General features: G+C 52.2%; 1 protein-coding gene across 3 annotated transcripts in view; it reads left to right on the plus strand.

The window, feature by feature from the left end:
- The first annotated feature begins 1,776 nt into the window (after positions 1–1,776).
- The window catches only part of BRPF3 (bromodomain and PHD finger containing 3), a 33,030-nt gene continuing 16,991 nt past the window's right edge, over positions 1,777–17,815 (plus strand). For all 3 annotated transcript variants that reach the window (XM_087817362.1, XM_087817364.1, XM_087817363.1), the window contains exons 1-8: positions 1,777–1,869; positions 4,035–5,490; positions 8,245–8,401; positions 10,664–10,795; positions 12,990–13,118; positions 13,412–13,724; positions 14,427–14,729; positions 16,844–17,350. In XM_087817362.1, the coding sequence (XP_087673488.1) occupies positions 1,830–1,869; positions 4,035–5,490; positions 8,245–8,401; positions 10,664–10,795; positions 12,990–13,118; positions 13,412–13,724; positions 14,427–14,729; positions 16,844–17,350 (3,037 nt within the window). In that variant the 5' untranslated portion in view covers positions 1,777–1,829. The remainder of the gene's footprint in view (positions 1,870–4,034; positions 5,491–8,244; positions 8,402–10,663; positions 10,796–12,989; positions 13,119–13,411; positions 13,725–14,426; positions 14,730–16,843; positions 17,351–17,815) is intronic.

Genomic DNA, 17,815 nt, shown 5'->3' on the forward strand with positions numbered 1-17,815 from the left:
GGCCTGAGCGCCTGAAGCTGCCATTGGTCCAGCATCTCCGAGAAAGCCGCTCGTGGCATTAAGTCGGCGGGCTCCCCACCCGGCCGGGTGGAAGGACAGAGGCTCCCAGGCTACGGTGCCCAGCGAGTCACCAGACGGCCTTCTCGGGCTGACAAACTTTCTGTTGACTCCCGAAGGCGGGGGGAGAGGCGGCCCGACGGCGGCCGGGCTGCGGGCTCGGGGCTGCGCGCGAGCCGGACGCTCACCTGCACACAACAGGTCCGCCCCGGCCGTCCTCGCGCGGGGAGGGGTGCACATCGCCGACCTTAGTCCTCCCGCCCTGGGGGGGGGGCGCACGACGAAAGCTCGCGGGGAGCACAGGCACCTGCACCCCAAGACACTACAGACCGGTTTTGACTTTACTGACAGCCCAGGCTTAACCTTTGGAGGGGCCCTCGAGGTCCGCGAGGGGGGGGGGGGGGTGTTGCCCAGAACCTCAGGCAGCACCCCGCAGGCGCACGGGGAGGGGGAAGCTGGCTGGAGTGAGGGGTCCCGGTCTTTCCCAGCCCGGCCCGAACGCCCCGGCTGCGCGGTCGGGCGAGCCCGCGGCGCGCTGGGCCTGGAGGACTCGGGCCCGGCGGGCGCAGACCCCGTCTCCGCTCCGCGCCCCGCCGCGCCCGCACCGCCACCGTGAGGCCGAGCCGGGGACGGTGCCCCGTGGCGGCGGCGGCTCCGCGCTCCTCGCCGCGCCGCCCCGGCCGCCGCCGCCGCCGCCGCCGCGCCCCACAGGGCGGGGGGATATTTTCCCGTTTCCCCCTCTTTCGCGCTCTCGCTCCCGTTCAGCCGGAGAGCCCGCGGAGCCTGGGAGGGAGCGAGGGAAGGGGTGGAGGTGGCGGGGGGAGGCCGGAGGGGCGGATCCTGCCTGGGGGCTGATCCCTCCCTCCCCTCGGCCGGGCTCCGTGGCGGCAGCGGCGGCGGCGGCGGCGGCTCCATTCCCCCTCCTCCCCCGGGAGCGGCGGTGGCGGCCGGGCTGGGGCCCCAGCGCGGGCCGGGACGGGGCACGCTGTGGCCGCGGAGGCCAGCGCGGGAGGAGGCCGCGCTCCGCTCCCCGGGCCGCGCCGACCTGCTCGACGGCCGGCCAGCCCGTGCCCAGGGTCCCCCGAACGTTGGGGCCGGGCCGGCAGCTGAGGTAATGGGGGCGGCAGCGGGGCCGGACCGAGCGGGGGCGGGGGCAGCGGGGCCTACGGGGACCAGAGACTGCGCTGGTGGGGGACGGAAGCGGAGGGGCTCCCTGAGCGGGGCGCGGGCTGCGCGAAAGCCCTCTCCCGGGGCGAGGGCGGCGGCGGGGAAGAGGAAGGCGGGTGAGGGGGGAGCAGAAAAGCGAGGACCCCCTCCCGCAGCCGCCATCTTTTTTTCCCCCGTCCTGGAAGCCGAGCCGCCGAGTCCCGCCCCCGTCACGCTCTCCTATTGGCCAAGCCTGAGGAGAGTTCCACCCCCCGGGTGTCCCTGGGCCCTCCGGCTTCTCCTAACCGGCAGGTAGGGCGGCCAATGAGCGCTCGCCCCCGACCCGCTGGTGCGCTAATGCTGGCTTTCTGTCCGAGGGTCGGACTTCGCGTCGGTCCGTCTGGCGCGCTCGCCCCCTCCTCTCCGGGGAAGAGATACTGTTTCCCTCCTTTCTCCTCCGAGGGGTCAAGCTGCTTCTGGAAATGGCGCCCCTTTAAAGGGGCAGGAGCCTTGGCTGCGGTCCCCGTCTCAGGAGTATCTCGTGTGGGGCGCGGGGGTCCGGTGTAATTGCAGAAAGTCCCCGTTCCTGGGGGCCTGGGTGACGTGGGCCAGTGGGGACTCGGGGAATGCCGAGAAGACCTCCGGGGCTCTTAGAGCTATTCGGAGGTGTGTACGTGGGAAGGGTGGTGTGGGACGAGAAACTCCCGCCAAAAAACTAGACTGGAAGCGCCTTGCGGGCGAGACGCGTGCCGTTCTCCTCAGCAGCGGCCCCTTCCCCTCCGGAGCCCGCCCCAGTGTCGGGAGCTTGGGCGCGACCGAGGCGGGCTCCGTGGGCGCTTGCTGCGTGGTGGGGAGACACCTGAGCCGCGGGGGAGGGGGGGATAGAGTTGCATCAAAGGGCCACAGCCTCTTGGCTCTTTCATGCCAGGGCTGAGGTAGATTTTCACACCCGTGGAAGGGGCTCCGTGCCCCTGGGGGGGGGCGGCAATAACGCAGGTCTGTGGGCCCGGGCTGCCCCCAGAGGGTTGGCATTTGTGAGGCGTGTGGTGGCCAAGGGCCTCTGGAACCCAGACAGAATCGCTGTGGGGATTGTTTCCTTTGGCTGCGAGTAGGATGTGTGCCTGCCTGGCGCCGTTCCTCAGCCACGTTGTTTTTCAATTGTTTCAATCACACTTCGGGGTTGGAAGATCTAAATGAGGATCTTAACACCTCACTAACAAATAGCAGCCCTTAAGAGGTAGGTTTCGCCGGTGGGCAGCAGAGACACAGAGAGAGGACGTGATCAGGTCTCTTGGGGCCAAGAGCAGCACCCGGGTTGCCCCAGAGCCTCTTTTCCCCCAGACCAGGGCATCGCTGTGGCCATCTTGCCTCCTAGGAAGTGAGATAAGTCCAGCAGGTCAGAGATCTGGGTTTGAACTGTAGCTCTATCACTTGGGTTGAGGGACACCTTTCTGAGCGTTCGTTTATGCACCTATAAAATGAGGGTAATGTCTATTCCGCCTCCCAAAGTAGTTGTGAGAAATAATATAAGTAAGAGGGCTTCGTCGTTTGTCAGGGTGTGCTGGTCATCACTGTCACCGGCTCTGCTGTATAGATAAAGATGGCAGGTCCTTCAGCCAAGGTGGCTGACACTTCTTCTCCGTGAAACCCTCTCCCTGCTGGTACCCTTTCAGGCCTCTGCCCGTCCCTCAGGGCAGCCTGTCTCCAGCGACCTTCCCCGTGGTGATGGCCTCTGGGACTGCTCACTACAGGTCCTTTGAGCTTGTCTGAGTTCCCTCCATCTAGAGGATGGTATAGAAAGCCTTAGGCTTTCTCTTAGCTGCACAAGGGTAGACTACATAGAAGTATTTTGTGGAGAGAGTGACTTTTAAAACAATACATTGAGAGTTTACCTCAGATATTGCCTTAGGTCCAGTGAGAGCCCCGGATAGGTCAGCTTACAACTTCAGTGCCACTTGGGGCCACTTCCAGAGCTGCTGCTTAGAGGTGTACTAGCCAGTGCATCCCGAATGCTGCCTTTTGCACATAAAACCCTGAATACTATAGTTTGAAAAACCTTTAGACTGCACGAGATAGACATTTCATGTGCCTTCACCCCATCGTCCCTGGGCATGGTCGGGGGATAGAGTTTCTAATCATAGTCAGATGACTTGGTGTAGAGAGCTCTAGACCTGTGAGTTTTTGATCCTTTGATGGGACCACTGTACATGTCCAGAGCTTGAAAATGATGCTGTTCTTGTTTTCTTTTCAAGCCATAACCACTTCTCCTTTTCCATAGTTAGTTGTCCCACAGCCTTGTGTTCACATTGTAATCTGTTTGCTTTCCTGTCTCTTAATCAGACAGAGGTTCTAGAGGGCAGGGATCATGCATGTTCGATTTCGCCTTTCATTCAGCTCTTACTGACTGCTTGCTTAGGAGCCAGGCACCATTCCAGGCCCTGGGGATATAGTGAGCAAGACAGGCAAAAACCCCTCCCCTCGTCGCGCTTACATTCGAGTAGAAGGAAGCAAACATACATGATAAAGAGGTAAGTCCTGCAACAGTAAAAGATGGTGAAAAATATAGCAAGATGAGAGATTGTGGTGGGGAAAGGGATTTGCAGTTTTAGATAGAGCGGTCAGGGGAGGTCTCACTGAGAAGTCATGTTTGCGGAAAGACTTGAAGGAGGCGAAGGAGCAAATGGTGAGGACATCTGAAGGGCAGAATGTTCATACGGAGGGAATATCTAGTCCTCTTTCTTGGTGGCCACGTGATCACATGAAAGGGTGAATAAGTGCATCCACCTCACGGTCTCCTGGCCTCTTCTTAGGCCTGTCCCCTTGTTTCCCAGGTGCCATGAGGAAGCCTCGCCAGAAGTCACGGCAGAATGCCGAGGGCCGGCGTTCCCCATCCCCCTACAGTCTCAAGTGCTCACCCACCCGGGAGACCCTGACGTATGCCCAGGCCCAACGGATTGTTGAGGTGGACATTGATGGACGCCTGCATCGTATCAGCATCTATGACCCACTCAAGATCATCACGGAGGATGAGCTGACCGCCCAGGATATCACTGAATGTAATAGTAACAAGGAAAACAGCGAGCAGCCTCAGTTCCCTGGCAAGTCCAAAAAACCCTCATCCAAGGGCAAGAAGAAGGAGTCCTGTTCCAAGCATGCATCCAGCACTTCCTTCCACCTCCCACAGCCCAGCTTCCGCTTGGTGGACTCAGGCAGCCAGCCAGAAGCACCCCCGTTGCCTGCTGCCTACTACCGCTACATTGAGAAACCGCCTGAAGACCTGGATGCAGAGGTAGAGTATGACATGGATGAGGAGGACCTTGCCTGGCTGGACATGGTGAACGAGAAGCGGCGAGTAGATGGGCACAGTTTGGTGTCGGCAGACACCTTTGAGCTGCTGGTAGACCGGCTCGAGAAGGAGTCATACTTGGAGAGCCGTAGCAGTGGGGCCCAACAGTCACTCATTGACGAAGATGCCTTCTGCTGTGTGTGCCTGGATGATGAATGCCACAATAGCAATGTCATTCTCTTCTGTGACATCTGCAACCTGGCTGTACACCAGGAATGCTATGGAGTCCCCTATATCCCCGAGGGTCAGTGGCTGTGCCGCTGCTGCCTGCAGTCTCCCTCCCGGCCTGTGGATTGCGTCCTCTGTCCCAATAAAGGTGGCGCCTTCAAACAGACCAGCGATGGGCACTGGGCCCACGTGGTGTGTGCCATCTGGATCCCTGAAGTCTGCTTTGCTAACACTGTGTTCCTGGAGCCCATTGAGGGCATTGACAACATCCCACCTGCCCGCTGGAAACTAACCTGCTATATCTGCAAGCAGAAGGGGCTGGGTGCATCGATCCAGTGCCATAAGGTGAACTGCTACACAGCCTTCCACGTGACATGTGCACAGCGGGCCGGGCTCTTCATGAAGATTGAGCCCATGCGCGAGACCAGCCTCAATGGCACCATCTTCACAGTGCGCAAGACCGCCTACTGTGAGGCCCACTCACCCCCAGGCACTGCCGCAGCTAGGAGGAAGGGTAGCTCCCCTGGAAGCCTCAGTGAGGCTGGGGGCGAGGAGGAGCTGAAGGAAGGCTGTGGGGAGGAGGAACAGAAGGAGGAGGTGGGAGAGGAGGAGGAAGATGAAGGCCAAGGTGGAGTAGGTGGCCCCCTCAAGGGAGTGTCCAAGAAGAGCAAGGTGACTTTGAAGCAAAAGATCAAGAAGGAGCCAGAGGAAGTGGGTCGAGATACACCCTCCACTTTCCCCTTAGTCACTGTCTCACAGATACCCTCTTACAGGTAAGTCTGCCCGGGAGGGTGTCCCAGAGGCTCGTGGTTTCTTCTTGGGCTGGTGTTGGCCTTCCCCGTGAACTGTTGGTGAACGTCTGTTCTCTTCCATGCCCTCAAATTTCTCCATTGGGCCCTGGGTCTGCCTAGTCTGGTTTGTGGTTTTGATTGTTTTCTCAGAACAGAGTGTTTCCTTTGGTTCAAGGTGAGACAAACACCTAAGTTGCCTAGAAGCTCAGGTGACAGGATGTCTGAGGCAGTATTTTTCAATAGGGTCACAAGTGGCATTTTGGACAGGATAAGTATCATTTATCAGCACTGTCCCATGCGTTTCTAGATGTTTAGCATCTGTGGTCTTTGTAAATGCCAGTTGGTTGAATCCCCTCCATTGCCTGGTCTTTGTGACAACTTCAAACCCCACCTTTCCAACTACCCCTAAAGTGATACAGTTACTTTCAACTGGGGGGGGGGGGGTCAGTACGGATTTGCTGTCCAGAAAGCTTGGTCCTGGGAATGATAGGGATTTTCTGGGAGGGGGTGGTGGTATGCGGAGCATGTGCTATTTCTCCTCGACTTAGGATCGCTCAGTTCAGCTATGTAACTAAGCCTACTAGGTGTATAAAGAGTCCAGTGCACCTATTTAAACCATCAGAGATGTCGCTGGAGCCGTTGGAGGGATGGGAGGTTGGCAGAGAACGAGAGATGGGAGATTTTCTAGCAGAGGCTCAGCTCAAGGGTGATATTCATGAATAAGTGTACAATGTTAGAGCAGGAAGGAATCTTGGAAATTATTCATCTAATGTAGTCCTTGCACCTTCTCCCACACCCCCAGATGAAGATACTGCGGCCACAGGAGGTAAAGTTGTTCACTCCTATATTCATTCAATGAGATATTTATTGAGCATTTACTATATGCCAAGTCCTGTTCTAAGGGCTGGAACCAGGTGGAAAGTGGCAGACCCTGGACCACCGCTGGGGCTCATGACACCTGTACGTTCTGTACCTGCTGTCTCTCTCACTTGATGGGAAGAATAGAGAGACGGAATACTGGAGGGTAGTGGGGAATGAGTTCTCCGAGGGAAATAGGCAACGAGACTTGTCATTTTGGAAGAAGACACAAGAGCGCAGGAGGTCAGACTCTTGTTGCAAGCCATGGCTTGAGTTAGAATTCAGTCGACTGGAAGTGTGTCTTCTAGTCACAGAACTGTTCCAGGCTACCCTCTTGCTTGGGGTGAGTGGGTGACTGCTGTGTCCCCATCTATAGGGTTGTTATGTCCTGGGGCTAGACTTTTTGTCATCTGCTCTTACAGATGTCTCTTGCAGGTTAAGAACCAGAGAGACCTACATTCGAATCCTGTTTCTGTCACTACCTGTGTGACCTTTAGCAAGTTACTTAACTTCTTTAGGCCCTAGTGTATTTATTTGTAAGTAAGCTTACTTCATAGGGTTGTTGTGAGAAATAATGATAATACAAGCAAAGCACTTAGCACAGTGCCTGGCAAATAGTAAGCTCTCAATAAATGGCTGCTGCTGCTGCTGTTTTTTTATTATTATTCTTTTTCCTATCTGCACAAATGCTATTGGGACCCTCCATGGCCAAGAGGTTGTAGAGGGAGGGTGCTGCCTGCATCTGGGCAGGTGTGCTTGGCATGGGCGTTGGTGGGGGATCTGTCCTTTGGGAAAAGGCCTAGGCCCTGATTTCGTAAGCTTTGCTTTGGGGCAGGAATGTCTGACTGGAAAGGCACAAGGCCCAGGTGAGCAATGTCCTGTCCAAGATGCCCATCCTTAGGTTCTGCCTTGTTTCATCACACTCATCTTCCTTTCTGTGGACTGAGATGAAGAGAAAGAGAAAGCAGTGGAAACACCACAGGAGCACTGAGAGGCCTTGCTTACCTGGTGGATAACCAGTTAATGGAACACAGCATGGAATAGCCAAGAGACCATGGATTCAGATCCCACCCCAGCTCCATCATATTATTAGCTGCATTAGTGACTTTGACAATTTATTCAGCCTCTGTTCCTAAGCTGCCTTTCCATCTTTTGTATCATGGGGATGATGTTACCCACCTTTCAGTGTGAGCATTAGGATAGAGATTGTAGGTTCTCAGTAATTCCCTCCGTACCTTTTTCCCTTTCTGCCACATGTTACTGGCTTACACCCTGACCTTAAGACTAAGGCTAAGTTTTCAAATTCTCCATCCTCTTACACCTTTAGATCCATATAAATATGTATTTTGGTTCAAAATTAGACATTTTGGGCTGCTGGAGTTTTTAATGAAAACCCAGACAACTCCAAGGGGTTGCATTTGGGCTCAGAAAGGAGTAGCCTGCTGTACTCTTACCAGTTTTCCTTCCAGCTTGGCCATGGACTATTCCCTGGTCTGGTGGGACCCTCAGCCACAGAAAATAGTGACCACATTACCCATAGCTTGCTCAAGTTCCTGTTCTCTTTTGCTGTCATCAATAGAAGGCTAGGGTTATTGGGGCACAGGCATGTTTCTCAGGAGTCCAGGGCTGCAGGAAACAGGGTTTCTGGAAGAGGATTATTTTGGAGGTTCAGGACTGCAATGCAGGAGGTGGAAAGTCAAGTGAATCTGAGCTGCTTAACTTTGCTGTCCTTTTCAAGCCTTTTTCTGAGGTGAGGCATTTGGTCACTTTATTCTGTTTTCCTTTTAAGGTTCATAAATGAACCAGGGTCTGGAGAGAAGGCTATAATCTGGGCTGCCCACTGACCCTGTCTTTCACTTCCCTGTGCCTCTACTCAAGGTTGAACAAGATCTGTAGTGGTCTCTCCTTTCAGAGGAAAAACCAATTCATGCAGCGGCTTCACAACTATTGGCTGTTGAAGCGGCAGGCACGGAACGGTGTCCCCCTCATTCGGCGCCTGCATTCCCACCTGCAGTCCCAAAGAAATGCCGAGCAGGTAGGTGACATGGTGATTTGGAGGTGAGGGGGTGAAGGAGGTGGAGAGTGAAGGAGGAGTGATGGTTGGAGCCCCACCAGCCCTCTGTGGAGCCTTTGCCTATATATGATCACCCCTCTAGGTGGTCTATCCCAGGAATGACCTCCAGCACTATAGAGCTCTTCAGATCTGACCGCAGCTTCTGGATGGGAGAGGCTTGACTTTGGAGCAAATTCTGGGGGATAGTGGAGAGCAAGCCCAACTTTCTGTATATGTGGAGAAAACCCTTCAGATGTGGCAGAAAGGAAGAAGTGGGATGAGTGACAGCCAGGCAACCACACTGCACGAATTAGGAAAAGACGCACTTTCCCCAAGACACTATACTGCTATCTGCCAAAAAATGTTTCGTAGAAAACACACAAATTTACCACCTAAGTTGTAGTGCATATAGCCTGAGTTGCTACATGTTTAGTGTTTTCTGTGATGGTGGAGGCCTCCTGAGAGACTTTAACATCTTTAGGTCTTTCTCCTTCTTCATTGTCCCATTACATCGCCTTTACACATTCCCACACTGCCACCCCAGAGATAAGCAAGCCTTTGCACGACTGTGGTGCCCTCTGCATTCTGTCTGATTTTACTCTTGCCTTTTGTAACAGTCCTGAGGTGCACGTCTATATCTAGTTCCCCCTCAAAATGGTCCACATGCTCCCCTGAAGCTTCCTCTGGAACATCAGAGGCCTCCTCCCATCCTAGCAAGTCTTTCCTCAGATTCTCACTTTATTGACTGTTGAGCTACATTTGACACTCTGGCCACCTTGTCTTAGAGCTTCTCTGTGACACCATCTCCCACCCCCTCCACCCCACGGATTGTACCCTGTACCATTCCCACCTCTTACTCCTCAATGGTAACGCTCCCAGGGGCATGGTTGCTGCCTGTCTGCTTGGAGAACTTGTCCATTCGTAGCTGTAAACTGTGTGGCAGTCACTCCAGGTTTCTCACCTTGTCCTCATCGTTTTCTGTCCTCGGTCCCTCGAGGGCACAGTAACTAAAGACGTCCATGTAGATGTTGTTTCCTGTAACTCAGGTATTAGAAACAGAATTCATTATCTCCCTTCCTCTCAGTAGACATACTTCCCCCTTATGGTCACAAAACCACCCTCTTCATCTCAGATGTTCCTCACCCTGTAGTTACTCTTGACTCTTCCCTCCATAACAGACTACAGGTAATCCTCCCCCAAGCTCTTTGGGAAGATTTGTCACTGTGTGGCCCCTTGTCTTCAGTCTCCAGCTGCACTGCTCACTCGTGTCCCTTTAATTTCAGCAATAGCTTTCTAGGTGGCCACCAGCCTCTAATTCTTTGCTCTACAACTGGTGATTACATACCATTTTCCATCCTGTCACTTCCTTTTCCAGAATATATTCCCTCTCTGTAGGCAGGCCACATCCAGGCTCCAGGCTCTTGCCTGGCATTTGAGGCTTCTTGTCAGCTGAGAAACCACAAAAGTCCTTGGCTTTTGTGGTTTCTCAGCTTATCTCTCTGGCCAGCCCACTTTCCTCCCCAGGAAAAGAATCACTTACTCTTCCTCCATGTGTTGGCCCTGTGGTTCCTTCAGTTCCAAAGAGGCCTCCCTTCTTTACTTGTCCATATCCATCACTACATGTGAAAACCTAGTAAGATTCCTCCCCCAGGAAGCCTTCCCTGACCCAACCCTAACCCACTCAGATCCTCTCTATTTTATATTCAGTCTGATCAGTTTTTGTTGTCTTTTGCTACTATGCCCTTGTGTGTCAAACCCTGAACCTCTTTCGTCCCCTGACTAGACTGTAATCTGTTCTAGGCCTGGATTCATGTATTTGGTGGTGGTAGTGTTTTAAAGTCAGTCAGTACGAGCTTATGGTAACAACATTTTGTTTTCTAGCCCAAAGTCGAAGCTCTAGGATGAAATTCTTTCCACCCTGAGTGGTCTCTTAGTTTCCTTCTGAAATTCTTTCCAGCCCTGAGGGGCACAAGTGCTCTCTGGTGTCCGCAAGGGTAGGGGAAGCGATCCTAGATCTCACCCCGGCAGTTATTGTACTGCAGTGAAGAAACATTGTTATAAAGACAGTGGAGCCCAAGAGGAAGGAATGGGGTGGTGAGAGGGTAGAAGGGCTTTTGAGGACTGTGGGTCAAGAAAGGAGTTGGGGCTCTTACTTGCCAAGGCCCCATGAAGCTTGAACAGGGAGAATACTTTGGGCAGGAAGGAGGGACCCAGCTTCTCCTTCCTTTCCCCTCTCTCCCGCAGCGAGAGCAGGACGAGAAAACGAGTGCAGTGAAGGAAGAGCTGAAATACTGGCAGAAGCTCCGGCACGACTTGGAGCGGGCCCGGCTGCTGATTGAGCTGATTCGGAAAAGAGAAAAGCTCAAGCGGGAGCAGGTGAGGAGGAACTCTGAGCTCCATGGCTCTTGTTTAAGAACTTTTTCTCCCACTGTCAGTGTGTTATCAGGAGCCCTGGAGCCCTTGCCTGGTGTGCACTTTCTCCTCTTGCCCAGCACTATGGGCTCCAAGGCCTGCCTACTCTGTGGTGCTGATGGCTTCTCTCTTGGGGTTCAGCTTCTGGTGGCCTCAAGCATAAGCTCAGTGTCATATACCTGGGCCCGTCCCTGGACTCTCAGGGGAGCCTGGCCTTGAATTTTGAAAAGCTGTTCAGGTCATTCTGATGGCCATCACCTCTGGCCTGGGAGCTTCTGAGGGTCCTCATTAGGCTCTTCAACACTATGGTCTTAAGTCATTGAAATTTTCCAACTTCTATTCAAGAGTGTTCTGAGCCTCTGAGTGTGGGGAACATTGAGAATATGTAGTGTAGCATAGGGCTTAGGAATATGAACTATGGCAACAGACGGCTTGGGTTTAAATCCTGGCCCTGCCACTTACTACTTGTGTGACATTAAGTTTCTTAATCTCCTTATACCTCAATTTTCTCAGTTGTGAAATTGAAGTAATAATCGAACCAACCTCATGAAGTTGTTGTGAGGATTAGATGATTCATGACTCATACATATAAAGAGCTTGGAACAGTGCCTGGCATATAGTAGGGGCTACAGTATCAGCTGCTGTCATTATTGACACTTTCTGCCTCCCTGAAGTACCAACTGCAGTGCTCTATACATACAGGGCAGAAAGCAAATACTATTAATTGAATGAATGATGAACCAAAACTGTTCTCTCTGGTCCAGGAGTAGCAGCTGCTGCGCTCATGCTTCAGAGGCCTGGGTTAAAGATGTTCCTTTCTCTCTTTCTCCAAACTCCCACTTCTCTGTTGAGCCCCAGAACAAGGCCTGAGACTGGGCAGTTCTTACCATATTTAGTGTGGGTGGCCATGGAGGACATCTCAGGATCTTCTCCTGGATTCAGTCTGTCTGCCATTCCAGGCCTGGTTCCACAGCTGAGCTTTTCTTCCTGCTTCTGGTTCACAGAAATGAAACGGAAAAGGAAGCAGGCAGGCCTGTTTTGATGTAGCCAAGATGCAGGACTTTTCATAGGCTATTCCATGGTCACCTGGCTAGAGAAGAACAGGGTCTGACTTAGTCCATGGAGCACAGTGTTGATAGAAAATGTGCCTTGGGCCAGAAGTCCCACCCAGTGTGCTGAGATATCGATTCCACTGGCCTCTGGAACGTCTGGGTTGGCTGGGGCTGACCGGGGCCTCCAGGCTCATCCCCTTGGGCAGCAAGCAGCCTCATATATTTACAGTAGTATGCTGTAAAATATTATTTTCTGTATGTACCCTAACGTGAAAAGGTTGGGAAGCCATGATTAACTGAGGTCACGTAAGTAGGAGGCAGTGTGGCATAGCCATCAAGAGCACACACTGTGGACCCAGGCTGTCTAGGACAAAGTCCCAGCTCTGCCCCTTACTAGCTATGTGACCTGGGGCCAATCAGTTACTTAGTCTCTCTGTGCCTCAGTTTCCTTTTATAGAATACCTCATCTGTATCTACCTCATGTACTCATTTATATTATGTAAAATGCTTAGAGTGTTACTTTGCATTTAGAAAGGACTGTAAAAGTATTCATTATTTTAAAGTTGACTCTTGAACAATGTGGGAATTAGGTGCTCTGACCCCTGGTTTAGTTTAAAATCTGCATATAACTTTTGATTTCCCCAAAACTTAACTACTAATAGCTTACTGTTGACCAGAAGCCTTACGCTAACAAACAGTTGATAACACATATTTTGTATGCTGTATTACAATAAAGTGAGCTAGAGGAAAGAAAATGTTAAAATCATAAGGAAAAGAACATACATTAACAATATTTATTGAAAAAAATTCATGTGTAATAAATAGACCCACTCAGTTCAAACCTGTGTTATTCAAGGCTCAACTATATAATCATTACTATTAAGTTTTGGTATGGTGCTTGATACATAGGAAACATCCACATAGTGGTAGCCCTTGGTATCCTTATTTCTAGGCTATGGGTTAGGTGATATCTCCTTATAAATTGGTCGGCTTAATAATAGCCTGTGAAAATTTGTTACACATGATTGGTGAAAGTCATATTATTAACAAAAAGCTCAGTGCCTCTTCTTGAGGGGGGTGTCCTGATTTCTCCCCACTTTCCACAGATCAAGGTCCAGCAGGCTGCCATGGAGCTGGAGCTGATGCCCTTCAACGTACTGCTGAGGACAACACTGGACTTGTTGCAGGAGAAGGATCCCGCACACATCTTCGCCGAACCAGTCAACCTGAGTGAGGCAAGTTCCCCTCATCCCCCTTCCTGAACAGTGAGCCCCTCTAGAACTGGAAAACTCTCTGAGTAGGCCAGGAAGGGGTTGGATGACAGAGTACAAAACCTGGGTGTATCTGGCAAAACCAGTAGACTTGCCAGTGGTAAGGGGTCAGCAGGCTAGGGTGGGCCAGGGCCCTGGGGCTCTGAGTGAGCCCAAAATGGCTAAACCAGAAAATGGGAAGGCTAGAGTGCTGGTGAAGGGTGTGTCTGTTTGGCTAGTAAATGGTTGTTGTAATTGTACAGGTTTTATATGTTTAGGTTCCAGATTACCTGGAATTCATATCCAAGCCAATGGATTTTTCTACTATGAGGCGGAAGCTGGAGTCCCATCTGTACCACACCTTGGAGGAGTTTGAGGAAGACTTTAACCTTATAGTTACCAACTGCATGAAGTATAATGCTAAAGACACAATTTTCCACCGAGCAGCTGTCCGCCTGCGGGATCTGGGAGGGGCCATCCTTCGGCATGCCCGACGGCAGGCTGAAAATATCGGCTATGACCCTGAGAGGGGCACCCACCTGCCCGAGTCACCCAAATTGGAGGACTTTTACCGCTTCTCCTGGGAAGACGGTGAGAAGCCTGGATGGGTGGGGAGGAGAGGGGCTAGCAGGAGGCACAGAACCCAGAGAGCCAGGGATCAGAGTGGGCCTTGGGGCTATAGGGTAGAGTCCTGGAGCAAAGCTGGGGGTAGGCACATGCTGAAATATATCTGCTTGTGGCTGGAGTAGTTCTCAGGACTAAAGTTTAATTCAGTGAGCACTTCCTGAATGGTAGGAAAGGGGAATCGGGTACTAGCTTTCTGTTTGAGAAGCTAAAGCCTCACTGGGGTCTTCGTCTCCTGGATCCCTTTGTGTGGCATTCGAGCATGGCGTAGTGAAGTGCAAGGCTACTGTGTGTCTGGCTTATTCAGAGAGTACAGGTCGAGGACCAGAAAATGGAATTGCCTCTGAGCCCCACTCTCTGCCTGCCCCTACTTTCTGCTCCCCAATGGCAGCAGCCAGCCACTCAGGCCAGGGGGTTGCCAAGCTGCCTTGTCATAATCATTAACTGTGGACTGCTTCCTGCAGATGCTTCCCAGATTCTGACCTTTTCCCTGTGGCTGCCCTGAGGGCAGCAGTGGTGCCAGGGCCAAGGCCCCACAGTGATGTTGCTGGAAGCCACTGGCCCAGGCATTCCAGGAGAATATTTTGCATCCAAAGGATTCAGCCCCTTCCCCTTGTCCTGGGCTGGGCAGGTCTTTCAGCCCCTTCTGTCCTCCCTTCTCCCTGGCAGTGGACAACATCCTCATCCCAGAGAACCGGGCCCATTTATCCCCGGAGGTGCAGCTGAAGGAGCTGCTGGAGAAACTGGACCTGGTGAGTGCCATGCGGTCCAGTGGGGCCCGGACCCGCCGTGTCCGCATGCTGCGCCGGGAGATCAATGCTCTTCGGCAGAAGCTGGCACAGCCGCTGCCACCGCAGCCACCCTCCCTGAACAAGACTGTGTCCAATGGGGAGCTGCCAGCAGGGCCCCAGGGAGATGGGGCTGTCCTGGAGCAGGCCCTGCAGGAGGAGCCAGAAGACGATGGGGACAGAGGTGAGAGACCGTCATGGGCAGGCGGGATGCCGGGGGCAGGATAAGGAAGTAAGGGTTAAGCTGAAATCCCAGAATAGAAGCATCCTTCCTTGAGTTTAGGTCTGACCTTTACCGGCAAGCAGAAGCCCTTGGACGGAGGGGGTTACACTTCCAGGTATACCCAGAGATATTAAAAATATTTAACAATCAATAGAGACCAAAGTTCATCCGTCAGAGTAGATGTTACTGTTGTATTGGAGTGGGCTTTGGGTGGCCACTGAAGTGAATATTTAGTTGCTGGATTGTGGGCAGGTTCAGGGAGTTTCAGAGGCTGGGGCCCAGCAGCTGTTATTAACCAGTAAAGGAGTATTTTAGTATTTTGCACCTGATATGGTCATATTGCACATACCAGTTAAATATCAACTCACCTCATACCATCATGTAGACAGGCTCTTAGAGCAGTTCAGGTTGTGGTGTGGGGGGATAGAAAGGAAAGTTCCTAAAGATAGTCTTGGTTCTCAAGCTGCCCCATGGCTTTGACCCTAGCTGGCCGAGTCTATAGGCCCGTCCCATGCAGAAAGGCCAGACTGCAAGGACATCTGGGGAAGTGATTCTCAGAGACTCGGGAGCGTGAAACCTGAACTGATTCCTGTTTTCCCACTTCATGGGGAACAGACCTGTCTTCCTTCTACCTGTCCGTGGATCTGAGCCTATGGCTTGGGAGGGGCTGCCATCCACACAGTTCAGAAGGTTGGGAATTATTTCCAGAGGGAAGGGGGCCAAATTACAGGGAATGGCCCATTTTATTTTAGGTTGGCAGAGAATGGGGATGTGGCTGAGAGGTCACATTCGGCTTTCAAGGGTTTTGTGTCCATTGTTACTCTTACTGCTTCCCCAAGTGGCCGTCAGCATGCCACTTGTATCCCCATCCCAGGCTGTAGCACACAGGGCCATACCCCTGGCCCAGCTGCAACACCTTCTCCTAGAGGGTTTCAAACAAAATTCCCAGTGCTCACCTCCCAGAGATTCAGATTAGGGCAGTCTTGGCTGTGGTTTGGAAGCCTCCGTTTTTAAAGTTTCGTCCCTGGCCGGGTAGCTCAGCTAGTTATTGTCATCCCTATACGCCTAGGTTCCAGGTTCGGTCTCTAGTTGGGGCACATTCAAGAACCAACCAATGAGTGCATAAATAAGTGGAACAAATGGATGTGTTTCTCTCTCTCTCTCTCTCTCTTCCTTTTCCTCCCTCTCCCTCCCACTCTCTCAAAATCAATAAATAAAAATTTTAAAAAATAAATAAAAATAGCCTGGCCTGTGTGACTCATTTGGTTGGAGTTGTCCTGTGCACCAAAAGGTTACCCATTTGATTCCTGGTCAGGGCACATGCCTGGGTTATGTGCTCAGTTCCCGGGAAGGGGAATGCAGGAGGCAGCTGATCTGTGTTTTGCTGTCACATCAATGTGTCTGTCTCCCTCTCTCTCCCCTTCTCCCTTTTCTCTCTAAAAATCAATTTAAAAATCTTAAAAATAAAAGGTGGTAGGTGAATAGACATGTTTGGGAACCACCGATTTAACTTACTTGGCCTCACTTTTTCATATCTGTAAACTTATTCTTTCTGCCTGTCCTGTTTGCTTCACTTGAGTGATGTGAAACAAAATACATTGAAAGATGAAAAAACATTTGAGTCTAATGAAAACTGTAGTCCCCTAATCTGTGCAGCTGTTACCTAGTTATTGATTAAGCAGAGGGCTTTTGGCCTCAGTTGTGGAGCAGTGCTTTGTAACCCTCACTTCATCAGACTCACGTGGTAATCTTAAAAAAGAATACCTCACTTTAGTGGTTTGGTTTCAGTGGATTTGGTCCAGTGGGGCCCAGACCCGCCGTGTCCGCATGCTGTGGACCTTGTCATTGAAATTTTTAAGAAACTTCCTAGGTGATCCTAATTTATGGCCAGGGTTGAGGACTAGTGTCGATAAAACGTAGTCCTACCTTCTCTTCACCTCAGACTGAGACCTGGGACGCTTCTCAGGCCTTGTAACAGCCAGTGCTTTTAGTTCTTGGTTATTAGTGTCATTATCTGGCTCGTACGGGCAGACTTTTTCTAAAATGTTCAAGCAGGTTCTCTTTTTCTCTAACAGATGACTCCAAACTGCCTCCCCCACCAACCCTGGAGCCCACTGGGCCTGCGCCTTCCTTGTCTGAGCAAGAATCCCCTCCAGATCCCCCCACTCTAAAACCCATCAGTGATAGCAAACCTTCAAGCCGATTCCTGAAACCCAGAAAGGTGGAAGAAGATGAACTTTTGGAAAAGTCACCTCTGCAGCTAGGGACCGAGCCCTTGCAACACCTACTCAGTGACAGTGGCATCAACAGACTGTCCCTCCTGGCCTCCGACGCCGCTGCCGGTGCCCCACTCAGTAGCGTGGGCCGCCGCACTTCGGTCCTCTTCAAGAAGGCCAAGAATGGGGCTAAGCTGCAGAGGAGCCCAGACGGGGCTGTGGAGAATGGCGAGGACCACGGTGCCCTGGGCTCTCCTGCCTCTCCTGCCAGCATCGAGGATGAGCAGCACTCCCGGAAGCGGCCAAGGAGCAGGAGCTATAGTGGGAGTGACGGGGAGAGGTCCCCCCAGCAGGAGGAAGAAACAGGTGACCCCGCCTGTGACTTCTCTTGCTACTTCTCTTCTGCTTCTCTGCTTTGCCTTGCCATCCAGCACCTCCCCCAGTTGTTCACCTCCGAATGGCCCCTGCAGATACCAATAGTAGCATTAGCTCCACAGCTCACAGTTGGGCTGGCACGTGATGAGTAGTGGCCTGGGGAAATAGGCTTTGAGCAAGCATTTTGAGACGGCTAGTTTGTGTCTGGGACTCTCTTTGCCCCTGAGTGGGATGCAAAGCTGTATATGATAAAATAGGTCTTCATTTCATTTCAGTTCATTTATTCATCAGATATTTATATTGGGTACTATTCGAGGCACTGGGGCAAAAATCTCCCTTGGAGGGGAGATAGACTAAAAGCAAGTGAGTGAATTGCATGTTCGAAGTTACAGAGGAAAAAGGGAAGGGGGATAAGGGATGCTGGGGTGGTATTGGGGTGGCCAGGGGAGGCTTTCT

The sequence above is a fragment of the Miniopterus natalensis genome, chromosome 5 (genome assembly GCF_054644295.1).
Source record: "Miniopterus natalensis isolate mMinNat1 chromosome 5, mMinNat1.hap1, whole genome shotgun sequence".
Classification (NCBI taxonomy): Eukaryota; Metazoa; Chordata; class Mammalia; order Chiroptera; family Miniopteridae; genus Miniopterus; species Miniopterus natalensis.